This window comes from Diplotaxodon limnothrissa, linkage group LG15 (assembly GCF_057381915.1).
Source record: "Diplotaxodon limnothrissa isolate DT_005_m linkage group LG15, D_limnothrissa_male_GT1.1, whole genome shotgun sequence".
In the NCBI taxonomy this organism is placed as follows: domain Eukaryota; kingdom Metazoa; phylum Chordata; class Actinopteri; order Cichliformes; family Cichlidae; genus Diplotaxodon; species Diplotaxodon limnothrissa.
The window spans coordinates 5796373-5808661 of record NC_140610.1 but is presented as its reverse complement, the minus strand read 5'-3'; the positions used below and the strand labels follow the sequence as shown (position 1 = coordinate 5808661).

The 12289-nt window shown below is 36.9% G+C and overlaps 3 protein-coding genes across 7 annotated transcripts in view; 1 reads left to right on the top strand and 2 right to left on the bottom strand.

Annotated features, from left to right (window-relative positions):
• The window catches only part of LOC146616880 (MAM domain-containing glycosylphosphatidylinositol anchor protein 2), a 190249-nt gene that overhangs the window by 39358 nt on the left and 138602 nt on the right, over positions 1 to 12289 (top strand). The gene's annotated exons all lie outside the window — the stretch shown is intronic.
• Positions 2104 to 4326, bottom strand: LOC146616883 (low choriolytic enzyme-like). 2 transcript variants are annotated; one of them, XM_085372504.1, is made up of 8 exons: positions 4255 to 4326; positions 4066 to 4084; positions 3899 to 3946; positions 3646 to 3795; positions 3442 to 3559; positions 2518 to 2696; positions 2347 to 2428; positions 2104 to 2239 (listed from the first exon to the last, which is right to left on the bottom strand). In XM_085372504.1, exons 1-8 carry the CDS (start codon positions 4324 to 4326, stop codon positions 2104 to 2106), a joined length of 804 nt encoding a protein of 267 aa, XP_085228630.1. The 2 variants fall into 2 exon arrangements, with proteins under 2 accessions (XP_085228630.1, XP_085228629.1); XM_085372503.1 differs by lacking the exon at positions 4066 to 4084 and having other exon boundaries at positions 3899 to 3985; positions 4263 to 4326.
• LOC146616882 (low choriolytic enzyme-like) lies at positions 7847 to 9654 on the bottom strand. 3 transcript variants are annotated; one of them, XM_085372508.1, is made up of 8 exons: positions 9583 to 9654; positions 9394 to 9412; positions 9227 to 9274; positions 8931 to 9080; positions 8727 to 8844; positions 8261 to 8439; positions 8090 to 8171; positions 7847 to 7982 (listed from the first exon to the last, which is right to left on the bottom strand). In XM_085372508.1, the coding sequence occupies exons 1-8, from the start codon at positions 9652 to 9654 to the stop codon at positions 7847 to 7849; spliced, it is 804 nt and encodes a 267-aa protein (XP_085228634.1). The 3 variants fall into 3 exon arrangements, with proteins under 3 accessions (XP_085228634.1, XP_085228631.1, XP_085228633.1); XM_085372505.1 differs by lacking the exon at positions 9394 to 9412 and having other exon boundaries at positions 9227 to 9313; positions 9591 to 9654; XM_085372507.1 differs by lacking the exon at positions 9394 to 9412 and having other exon boundaries at positions 9227 to 9310; positions 9591 to 9654.

Below are 12289 nucleotides of genomic sequence, written 5' to 3'. Positions count from 1 at the left end.
AGAATTTTATTGCACATACAAAGTTGTTTGTAAATTAATGTAAATATTTATTTTCATTTACAAAGTTATCTTTGTTGATACATTCAAGATAATTTGACCTGCAGTCTTTTATTACTGGTGTACTACTCATGATGATTAGTGAAAAATATACTTTGGAGGGCTCCCCAAATATTATTATGTTGTTGACTAGTTGCAGCAGTCATTATTTTATTTTTATTTTTTTTTTATTTTTTTTACTTTTCATCAACCTGAGAAAAATGACAACATATTGAGCTGAGATTCTCTCCTGAGAATATTCTACTGGACTCCACATGCTCTTATTTTGAAATTCTAGTCACCCTTGCTTTCCTCTTGCTTTTTTTTACTCTGGAGATTTGGTGGATAATCTGCATAACACATATTAAATTGTGTTTGTTTATAAATAATCAATATTCATATGTATCATGTTGAAAAAACAATCTTGATATTTGTAAATTAAAAAAATTACACTTATTAATCATGTAAATTCCCTGCACCTGTCATAGACATCCGCATGACGTCCAAAAAAATTACCCAGTCAAAAGTGAAAATGTTGACCATCATATTGATGTCCAAATTGTGGACCTAGTCTGGATGTTTCATAGAATTGGTCGTGGACCCACGGACCCAATATAGAGATGATCTGCATGTTTATCTGACCTCCAATGTTTAGTGGGATTGGACAGTCAGCTGTTTTTGTCACTCCGTCATTTATTTGTCACACACTAAGCAATTAACTTATTTGCAAATGAGCAGCTTGTGAACAGTACTGTTTAGTTTGGACACTGCTACCTCCACAAACTGAAACAGAGTCTGTGGAAAATAATGGCGTGTCAGTCTGTGGCCTCAGTTTGAAATACTTGCCTAAAGTTGATTCAACCTGCAACCTTGCTTCTTTTGTGTGAAAAAGGATAATGCATGATTATGGCCAAAATGGTTATAATGAATAATAAAAGTTCATAGCAAGGTACTCAACAGCTGGGAGATCCCTCTCTGGTTCGCTTCTGTGCTATATTTTGCATATAATGCAGGTAATTTTACTTTGAAAAAATATCACAAGGGGATAGCATAGGGTTTTTTCCTGTTTTTTCCTGAAGCCTTCATTACTCAACATTTTTAATGGAAATATATCTTTGGCCAAATGGTGATTTTGGTCCATCTCTGTGAGCTGGTCTGATATGCTGAGGTGCTGTGCAGGCTTAGTTTTATCGACGTCTGAGTTGATGCTGGAGGACTGACGTTATCAAACACTTGACTGTGTTTCTTGGCCTTTGTGGATTCGTCATATTGCTGTTAGCGATGGTAAGGAACATCATCATCAGGTGGTGTGCATTTTGTTTCATAAGTGAAATTTATGATTGAGATTAAAATGTGATTATTGTACAGCCCTATTATGAAGCATATGTTCGTTTTGGCTGTCATTGCTAAGTGAGCCAGGTTCGTTATTTTTTCTTTTTTCATTTGTGGCCTGGGGCTGTGGTATTATACATGCTCACACTGAGTTAACTGTGACACATTGAACAGAACAGAATCAAAAAATGTATATTTATGAGTTACACCTGTGTTAGTGGGAGTAAACTGTTAATATCTTATAGCAGATGCCGTAGACGGCACTGGTAGAACAAGTCAGTATGACTTCTTCTTTAGAAAGATAAGTTCTGATTATCTACTAGCTTTCAGAATTAATAGTTCATTCAAAGTGTGTCCTGAGACGCTCTACCAGTTTGCATTTATATTGTTTATACAGTAAGTCTGGATGACATGTGGTGGCTGAATATTGCTAATTTAGGTTATGATACCACTTGTAATGGAGAATTATGCATGGTAAGGACCTTTCTTTCCAGGCATAATTCATATATGATGAAAAAAATTGTCTGAGGATTTATTGATTTATCTTCCATAAAAGGTAAAACTACCAAAAAGAAATAAATGAAAATGAATGAAGGCAGGAAAGTTTAAAAATATGGTTGAATTCATATGGAATAGCCTTTCTTATTATGTGAATGTCAATCACAACAGAAAACTCAGAAACAACTGGAGATGTCACAATGCTTTATTATAATGCTTTTAATATTTTCTTCCTGTTTACTTCTTGCACTGGTAAAGTATGTTGACCCTGAGAATGTCGATGTCAGACATGCCAACAATCTGGCCGATGGGAACATTGGGATCGGGGATGGGAGTTAATGTTTCTGACTGTGGAGTAATTCCGAAGGCAGTCCTATAATTAGGAAGAATTGCAAGAGGCGATTAAACAGAATTTGTTTCTGTGCAACACAATTACACTTAGTACATTTGACTTAAGATTGTGTTTTTGTTCAGGCTTACCTTCCATAGTGCATGACAGAGGAGTAATCATATCTAGTGTTGAGATTATCGGTGTCCATCTTGTCAAAATTGTTGAAATAACCTGTGGGAGAAAGACAAATAAATTAAAAAGACCAAGCATCAGAACAGTCTTATTTCAATTAGTCATCATTGAGGCTTTGAGATTTTTACCTTTTATGATGTTTTGCCAGTTGACTCTGATGTACTGGTCGCGGTCGCTTCGAGTGTGTTCATGGTAGAAACCAAGTGCATGCAGCAACTCATGCTGGATGATACCATGCTGGACACAGCCAAACCTCTGCAGTGACACCACCTGCTTGTCTCCAACACGACCCAGCAAAGAGAAACAGCTAAAAATGTAAACAGTACAAGAAGCCAGAGATGATCGTCAGAGGAAGACAGCTGACATTAGTCTGATGTTTAACATGTATCGAGTGAAAGTTTGAACAACTAAGGAAAAAAAAGTTGAACTGAAAAAGTAACTTTCCACTGTTTGACAAACATGGCAATACAGTTTAAAATTGTTTTTAAAGTTTTTAGTGTTACACCAAATTGTATATTACTCTTTTACGCTGTGCCTGACTCTGCACGGATCGGCTGGTTTGTGCCTCTTCCTTACTTTTGTTACAAATGCTGATACAACATATTGGCAAATAGCTAATACTACAAAGTTATGTTTAGAATTGCCATAAATGTTCACAATATTTGTTTCTTCTACCAATATGCATTATGCAGTAGCTGTAAAAATGAAGGGATTATTTATGTAAAGTTTCAAGTCTGATGTAAGAACAGTAATTTATCCTAAATTTAGACACAGTGTATCTATTTTTATTTAGCTGAAACCACAGTGATTGCTAACCTCAACCAGATGGTTTTATTGCTTAACAAGCCAAAGTGTGGGACTGTATGAGAACTCTCATCTGGTAATGAAACTGTTCCCAACTTTACAACATCTCCTTTACACAAATTATTTAAATGAACATACTTAAGAAAATAAATTATTTACTGTTTGTTTTTTCACTGCATATGCAGTCATTTTCTGTGATTTCCATGCAGTGTATTTTGTTTCAAGTAGTGCTGTAGTAAATAACTTACCCATATCTTGGTTCAATACTTAGGTACGCGGTCTCTGTTCTGCGTGGAATGAAGCGAACACAGGTTGCTGTTTCAAAGCCCTTCATGGCATCTAAAATGGTCTTCTTCTCACCATTATCTACAGTTGTGAATAACTTAATCAGTGACGTAAGTGTTTTACTAGATGAATGTTTGTGCTGTAACATGCACCACAGTTAAACCCACCATATTTATCACTTAGAATGTAAGGAACGTCAACAGTCCCAGATGTGAGAGACTTTGGCCATCGACAGGAGTATTGCTTATTTGCGCACTTCAAAGCATTTCTGGTTCTTGGAATGAGTATGTCTCCTTCCACCAGAAAATCTGTAGATCCTATTGAAATAAATGATAGAATGACTTTTCATTCTATCATTTGACACTGATAATGAGACAAGGTATTCCCCCCCCCCCTGTAATATAATGACTAAAGGCTCACCATTGTTCATTCTGAGGATGGTTGTGGTAATGTCCTCCCCAGAGATCTCTATGAATGCAAGAAAATCAGAAGTCATACAGCTTTGTTGTTACAATGAGAAAAGTGACAATGTGACACAGTTAGTTATACAGAGCTGCAAAGAGATGAACCAAGATTTGTTCACTTACCATTCTGACCAGCATGATCCTGTGAACAGAAGATAGAAACAAATTTCACTTGTATTGTAATTAATGTTGTTGGATTTAATGTGTTGAATGCTACGTTACAGATAAAGATAGGCACCAATGTTATGGGAGATGCATCATGTGGTAAATGCAGTATTAACAAGCAATTCTACTTTTTAATTAATTAATTACATGGTCATGATGAGCATTACAGAGGCCCAGAAGCAGCAGCAGAAGAAGAGAAACTGTTGTTGTCAGGTCCATTTTGGTCCAAAGATGCTGATCGTCAAGGTGTCACTTCAGGAACTTCACTTGTCTTCCAACGAAGTGATGCTAAAACCCAGTCGGGGATGAACTTATATGCAAGGTGTCCAGGTGTGTCTGTGTACCGAGATTAGTGATAGGGGTTCAGAAGGCTTTGCCTTAGACACATAGCTGCCCTGTCCAGCATTTCCCACTGTTTCCACACTAATACTTTTATTCTGGGGGGATTAGAGTGACCACAGGCTGGTGTCAACTTGCTTAGCATAAGGCTTTTTTAACCAGCAGGAGATTGTCTTGGGAGATGTGACCCTGCCCCAAAGCATTATCTTAAAAATAACAAATATAACAGTGGAATCATGCAATGTAAAGAGTTTGCAGGCGTTGCCTTTAAGTAGTATTTTTTTAAACCATTAATAACCTGATTGCAAACAGGCTGGGGTATGTTTGTGTAGAAGTCGCACTACATAGACAATTGAAGAGCGTCTGTGAGTCAGGGGATGTCAGGATTGTGTAGTTGTTCACCACCTTCAACAGAAGCTGAAATGGGTTTTGATCTCTATCTTCTTTTGCAGCAAAAATATATTCCAGAGAATAATTTTTATGATAGTTGCACCGCTGTTTTAAACAAATATTTTAGTAAGTTTTAAAAATAGTATTTAGGGATCAGTTCAACTAAAATGTGCAGCTTTTGACAGATTAACATGAAAATAGAACCACTATTATAATGTTAATAGAAATATGGTGCAGTGAAAGGTGTGCTGTTTTTTTTTGTAGAGGGGGAGATGTACTGCAGCTTAGGGATGTTAAACTCATTTCACATTGGGACAAGTGAAATTCATCTTTCTGTCGGTGTAAAGAACGTATTTAAACCTCAAGATACTTTAATATAACAAAAAGCAGTTTCATTTTTTTTTCTTAATGATAAGCAAATGCTGCTGTTGTTAATGAACGAAATCTGTTTTCAGAGTCTTTGGGCTAAAATCATAAGAAACAAAAGTGTAAAATTACAGAAAAAGTCCTGGTAGCTCATTGGCCAGATTGTCCTTTCATCATAAAGCAGAATGTTTTTGTTAATTCCCAGAAAAGGTCCTATTTAATTTATGTATTTATTTTGTCAAAAAAACAAATCAAAACAAGCAAAAAAAACCCCAAAAAACCCAGACATTTATTTTGTCATCTGTGAAAAAAACAGGACCTTTTCGGAACTTTACTTCATTACTTTGCTCCATAAGAAGGGAGGTCTTTATCATTAGGACAAGCTGTAAAATTTAGGAAAATACAGCCCAAAGTTTATGTCCTTCTTCACATTTTCCAAAGGCAGAGGGCTTACTATTGGTCCAGTACCTTATATTTGACACCTCTACTGTAGATGAATACTGAGTAACATCCGCTGTGGTTAGTTGAGCTCTCTGAAAACATATTTATTTGTTTTGTGGGCAGCACAGTGGTGCAGTGGTAAGCACTGTAGTCTCACAGCAAGAAGATCCTGTGTTTGAATCTGTTGGGTGGCTGGGGCCTCTCTGCGTGAACTTTAAACATTATCCCTGTGCCTAAATGCCAGGTATGAAGACTTCCTCCCACAGTCCAAAGGTGTGCATGTGAGGCCACTTGGTAATTTTAAACAGGATGTGGGTGTGAATATCAGTGTGAACGGTTGTCTTACACTGTGTGTTAGGCCTCTAATAGAAATCAGTTCCCATAGAATCATACATCAAAATGTCCAGTGTTATACCAGCAAAAGCGGAACCACAGGTCTTTATGTCTAATGCCTTCGGCTGCAACAAACAATTCATAACTCACCCATTTAAGCTCTATTAAAGTTTGCAATTTGATAGGGAGAAGCTAACACAGGCAGTTGTAGCTGCATGCTAGTAAGTGCTAGACATCACATCAGCTGAATCTGAATCACTAGCTTAAACCTTGCAGTTATCAGGAAAACAAACTTGTTCAAAAACATGAGAAAATATTTGAACATGGCTTATTCAACTTACTCAACTTAGGTAAATGAATGTTTTCTTCTTTTTGTTCATCAACAGCATTTCCAGGCACTATTATAGGAGCTACAGTAAAAATAAAAATAAATATAATTTCATAATTTTGATATCAAAAGGTAACAAAGGTATTGGTGCATGGTTTATTGTACAGCCCATCCAAGAAGTCTGAGACATATAATCTGGGAAATTCTTGCATTTTATTTTTTGGTTACTTTCCGGTAATTGCCGGTTTCTTAGATGACTAAACAAAACAAAACAGAAAAAAAGAAGCTGATGACCAAAACAGCAAAAGTGAAAATTCAAGTTAGTTTCCAAACCAACACATTGGTTATCATCATGCATTTGAATAAACCAAGCATATTTTTCATTAATCTGTTAATTCTATAGTAATAGATAGTTAACAGGTTGAATAGGTTTGATTTATAAACAGCACAGGACAGCTTCATCTTAACTAGTGACAAGTCAGTGTTTTCTAAATTTTGAGGAAAATAAAAAGAATGAAAAGCAGCTGTACAGAAAGCAAACGTCTGATGTAATTAAATAAGCCACATTACATATTAACTGGAGAGGATTGCATTTGTATACGTTTTACACAGGTTTTGGTACAATATACAGCATCAGAATAGAAGTGAAACTCTTATTTGACTGAGCAATCAATTGCCAGTCAAGAAAAAATGAATCAATTCTCTTGATTTCGCTTCTCCAGTGTAAGAAAAGTGTTTTCTTGATTTTGGTTTTACATTATTCCAAAAACAGATTCTGAACTCCAATTTAGACCGGAGGAATTTAAACATGTTTTTCTTCCAGTTTATTGACAAATGCAACAGTCCATGGATCCAGCTCTAAATAATAAGTCAATTTTTTTTTTAATTTCACTTTGACTTCATCATTTCTGGGAGGTGTAGTAGTAAATGGAAGAAGTGGACAAAAAGAGAACTTCTGGCACCTTGTTCCTGAACACCAAACAGCAGTGATGACATATCCAAGCCCAACACTGATGTGGTCCTGTGCTGTACATCACAATGATGTGACATTTATTATCAGTGGGGAAAAATTACACTGTGTGTGTTAGAGAGAAATGGTGCTGCAAACTCTGGCATCTGTTTATGTGTACTTCAAATTCAACGTATTTGTATATTTTCCAATGTTTGCATGAAGCATTTTGAACATATATAAGTACTTTTCTGTGTATATGTGCCACCTGGATATCAATGCCTGTCCACTTCGGGGGATCTACCTGGGTACACAGGTAATCCAATTTGATCTTTTACTTCACACATCTGCACTTGGCAGAGAATAACCTTTAGAAAACGTAAGCTTTAAGACTTTTCCAGCATCACATTTAGCTTTATTCATTTCCCATAAGAAGTCAAACTAGCAAAATAAAATAAATTCAACCAAGTTTAACAATATGTGATATGGAATAGCCTTTCTTATTATGTGAATGTCAATCACAACACAAAACTCAGAAACAACTGGAGATGTCACAATGCTTTATTATAATGCTTTTAATATTTTCTTCCTGTTTAGTTCTTGCACTGGTAAAGTATGTTGACCCTGAGAATGTCGATGTCAGACATGCCAACAATCTGGCCGATGGGAACGTTGGGATCGGGGATGGGAGTTAATGTTTCTGACTGTGGAGTAATTCCGAAGGCAGTCCTATAATTAGGAAGAATTGCAAGAGGCGATTAAACAGAATTTGTTTCTGTGCAACACAATTACACTTAGTACATTTGACTTCAGATTGTGTTTTTGTTCAGGCTTACCTTCCATAGTGCATGACAGAGGAGTAAGCATATCTAGTGTTGAGATTATCGGTGTCCATCTTGTCAAAATTGTTGAAAAAATCTGTGGGAGAAAGACAAATAAATTAAAAAGACAAAGCAACAGAACAGTCTTATTTCAATTAGTCATCATTGAGGCTTTGAGAGTTTTACATTTTATGATGTTTTGCCAGTTGACTCTGATGTACTGGTCGCGGTCGCTTCGAGTGTGTTCATGGTAGAAACCAAGTGCATGCAGCAACTCATGCTGGATGATACCATGCTGGACACAGCCAAACCTCTGCAGTGACACCACCTGCTTGTCTCCAACACGACCCAGCAAAGAGGAACAGCTAAAAATGTAAACAGTACAAGAAGCCAGAGATGATCGTCAGAGGAAGACAGCTGACATTAGTCTGATGTTTAACATGTATCGAGTGAAACTTTGGCCAAATCTGATCTGATAGTTAAATGAAACTGTTCTCAACTTTACAACATCTCCTTTACACAAATTATTTAAATGAACATACTTAAGAAAATAAATTATTTACTGTTTGTTTTTTCACTGCATATGCAGTCATTTTCTGTGATTTCCATGCAGTGTATTTTGTTTCAAGTAGTGCTGTAGTAAATAACTTACCCATATTTTGGTTCAATACTTAGGTACGCGGTCTCTGTTCTGCGTGGAATGAAGCGAACACAGGTTGCTGTTTCAAAGCCCTTCATGGCATCTAAAATGGTCTTCTTCTCACCATTATCTACAGTTGTGAATAACTTAATCAGTGACGTAAGTGTTTCACTAGATGAATGTTTGTGCTGTAACATGCACCACAGTTAAACCCACCATATTTATCACTTAGAATGTAAGGAACGTCAACAGTCCCAGATGTGAGAGACTTTGGCCATCGACAGGAGTATTGCTTATTTGCGCACTTCAAAGCATTTCTGGTTCTTGGAATGAGTATGTCTCCTTCCACCAGAAAATCTGTAGATCCTATTGAAATAATGATAGAATGACTTTTCAACCAAGTGCTGTTTTTCTCTAAAAAGTAAGTTACTTTACTCAACATAGAAATTTGACACTGATAATGAGAAAAGGTATTGCCCCCCCCCCTTGTAATATAATGACTAAAGGCTCACCATTGTTCATTCTGAGGATGGTTGTGGTAATGTCCTCCCCAGAGATCTCTATGAATGCAAGAAAATCAGAAGTCATACTACGTTGTTGTTACAGTGAGAAAAGTGACAATATGACACAGTTAGTTATACAGAGCTCAAAATTTGTTAACCCAGATTTGTTCACTTACCATTCTGACCAGCATGATCCTGTGAACAGGAGATGGAAACAAATTTCACTTGTATTGTAATTAATGTTGTTGTATTTAATGTGTTGAATGCTACGTTACAGATAAAGATAATCACCAATGTTATGGGAGATGCATCATGTGGTAAATGCAGTATTAACAAGCAATTTTACTTTTTAATTAATTAATTACATGGTCATGATGAGCATTACAGAGGCCCAGAAGCAGCAGCAGAAGAAGAGAAACTGTTGTTGTCAGGTCCATTTTGGTCCGAAGATGCTGATCGTCAAGGTGTCACTTCAGGAACTTCACTTGTCTTCCAACGAAGTGATGCTAAAACCCAGTCAGGTGTGAGCTTATATGCAAGGTGTCCAGGTGTGTCTGTGTACAGAGATTAATGGTAGGGGTTCAGAAGGCTTTGCCTTAGACACATAGCTGCCCTGTCCAGCATTTCCCACTGTTTCCACACTGATAATTTTATTCTGGGGGGATTATAGTGACCACAGGCTAGTGTCGACTTGCTTAGCATAAGGCTTTTTTAACCAGCAGGAGATTGTCTTGGGAAAATACAGCCCAAAGTTTATGCCCCAAAGCAATATCTGAAAAATGACAAATATAACAGTGGATTCATACAATGTAAACATTTTGAAGGCGCTGCCTTTACGTTTTTTAAACCTTTAATAACCTGGCTGCAAACAGGCTGCGGTGTGTGTGTTTAGAAGTAGAGCTACTAGTAGAGCGTCTGTGAGTCAGGTAAAGTCTTTGTACTTGTTCACCACCTTCAACAGAAGCTGAATTGCATTTTGATCTCTATCTTCTTTTGCAGCAATAATATATTCCAGAGAATAATTTATAATAATAAATGTATGACAGTTACACCCCTGATTTGATAAATGTTTTCGTAAGTTTTAAGAACAGTAATTACACATCAGTTTGACTAAAATGTGCGCTTTTTGACAGATTGGTTAATGTTAATGGGAATATAGAACTGTAAAAAGTGCATTGTTTATGCTGCAGAGGGAGAGATATACTGGACATGAATGCTTAGTAACATCAGCCGTGGGAGGTTGAGCTCTATGAAAACATATATATTTGTCTTGTAGGCAGCACAGTGGTGCAATGTTGAGCATTGCAGCCTCCCGGCAAAACGATCCTGTGTTTACATCTGTTGGCTTTGCTGGGCCTTTCTGTGTGAAGTTTACATGTTCTCACTTACATGTGCCTAAATGCCAGGTATTAAGAGTTCCTCCCACAGTTGAAAGGCATGCATGTTATGTCACCTGGTGATTCCTGTCCCAAACGGTCATGGCAGATATCCATGTTATTCCTGGTAAAAGGGATTTTTTGTTTCCACTCTCACCAGTGCTCTTGCTCATAGGGGGTCATGTGATTGTTGGGGTTTTCTCTTTTTTCTCTTTATTTTTGTTTACCTTACAATATAAAGCAGCCAATGTTTTTGTGATTTAGCGCAATATAAATATAGTTGAATTGAGTTGAATTGAATTTAAAAAGGCTATGGCTGAGAATATCAGTGGGAATGGTTGTCTGTCATTCTGTGTTAGCCCTGTGAGAAGTGATCTGTCCAGAGTATACCCCACCTTTTGGCCTGTGACAGCCATCATGCCCCAATTGAGAAAGCAGTTAAGACAATGCATGGATGAGCATTTATTTGCTGGTTCAGGTTCTTCTATTTACACTTCAAGAAAAATCTTGGTTATACCATCTTCTAATATCACTATTTCTTAGATTAATTGTATGAATTTTGAGTAAAGGCAATCAAGTGTAATTTTGAAATAAAAACCATGATTATTACTTGATTTCTGTTTGCTGAGGAAACAGAAATCAGATGATTATTGCTTTAGTTTGGAGCTACATTGCTGTAACCACCTACGATGCAGTTTTTTTCCTTCCACACAGAACACCCTATTTATGCCAAAAGAGCAGCTCATTTTACTGCTGGTATCAGAACAAAGCTCCTTTTTGTTTTAACCCCCTATGAGGTTGATCACTAATAACTTAAGTGCTACACATTCCATCAGTCCATTTCATAATAAAATGCACATTTGCTTTTTTATTTTATTCTGGCTGTAACTGGTTGTTGTGTTAAAATGTGTTGTTTCAAATAATATCATTTCTTCAATTACTCGCTATAATTTCCTGTATTCATTAATCAAGCTCTTCTGGCACAACAGTGATTATCTCATGAAGTCTGGGCCTTGTTTATCAGACTACAATGAGCAAAAAAAACTATTTTCTAAAACCTCAGAATGCAGAAATGAATTGTTTAGCGCAAGAGTATTTACATTTATTAAATCCTCACTAATAGATCATCATCCTCCAGACTGTTGTTTACAGGAAAGAAGAGGTACTGTCTAGCTTTCTGGCGCCATAAACCGTTTCAGGGTCTGATTTTGCATGACAGGACTGGCGCTTTTGAAGAGATTCCATCACAGCAACCTTTAAATGACGTGGTCCTCTGCTGTACATCACAATAATGTGGCATTTATTATCAGTGAGGGAAAATTACACGGTGTGTGTGTTAGAGAGAAACAGTGCTACAAACTCGAGCTTCTGTTTTATGTGTGAACTCCATGTACGTCAAATTCAATGTATTTGTATATTTTACAATGTTTGCATGAAGCATTTTGAACACGTGCGTCTCGGTGTGTATGTGCCAGCTACATGCCTGTGCCTGTCCACTTGGAGGATCCACGTGGGTGCACAGGTAATCCAATTTGAGTTTTGGAGTCAAAGCACAGCACGAGTAATGTTCAATGATGTATGACCCATCCATTCGGTTGAGCTTTATTTCTAATGCTTTGCAACTGCAAGAAGAGGTAGATCTCATTCAGCTGGATGTCAGCCTAGTGGAGCCCACAAAAAAATCTGCTTTTCTTTC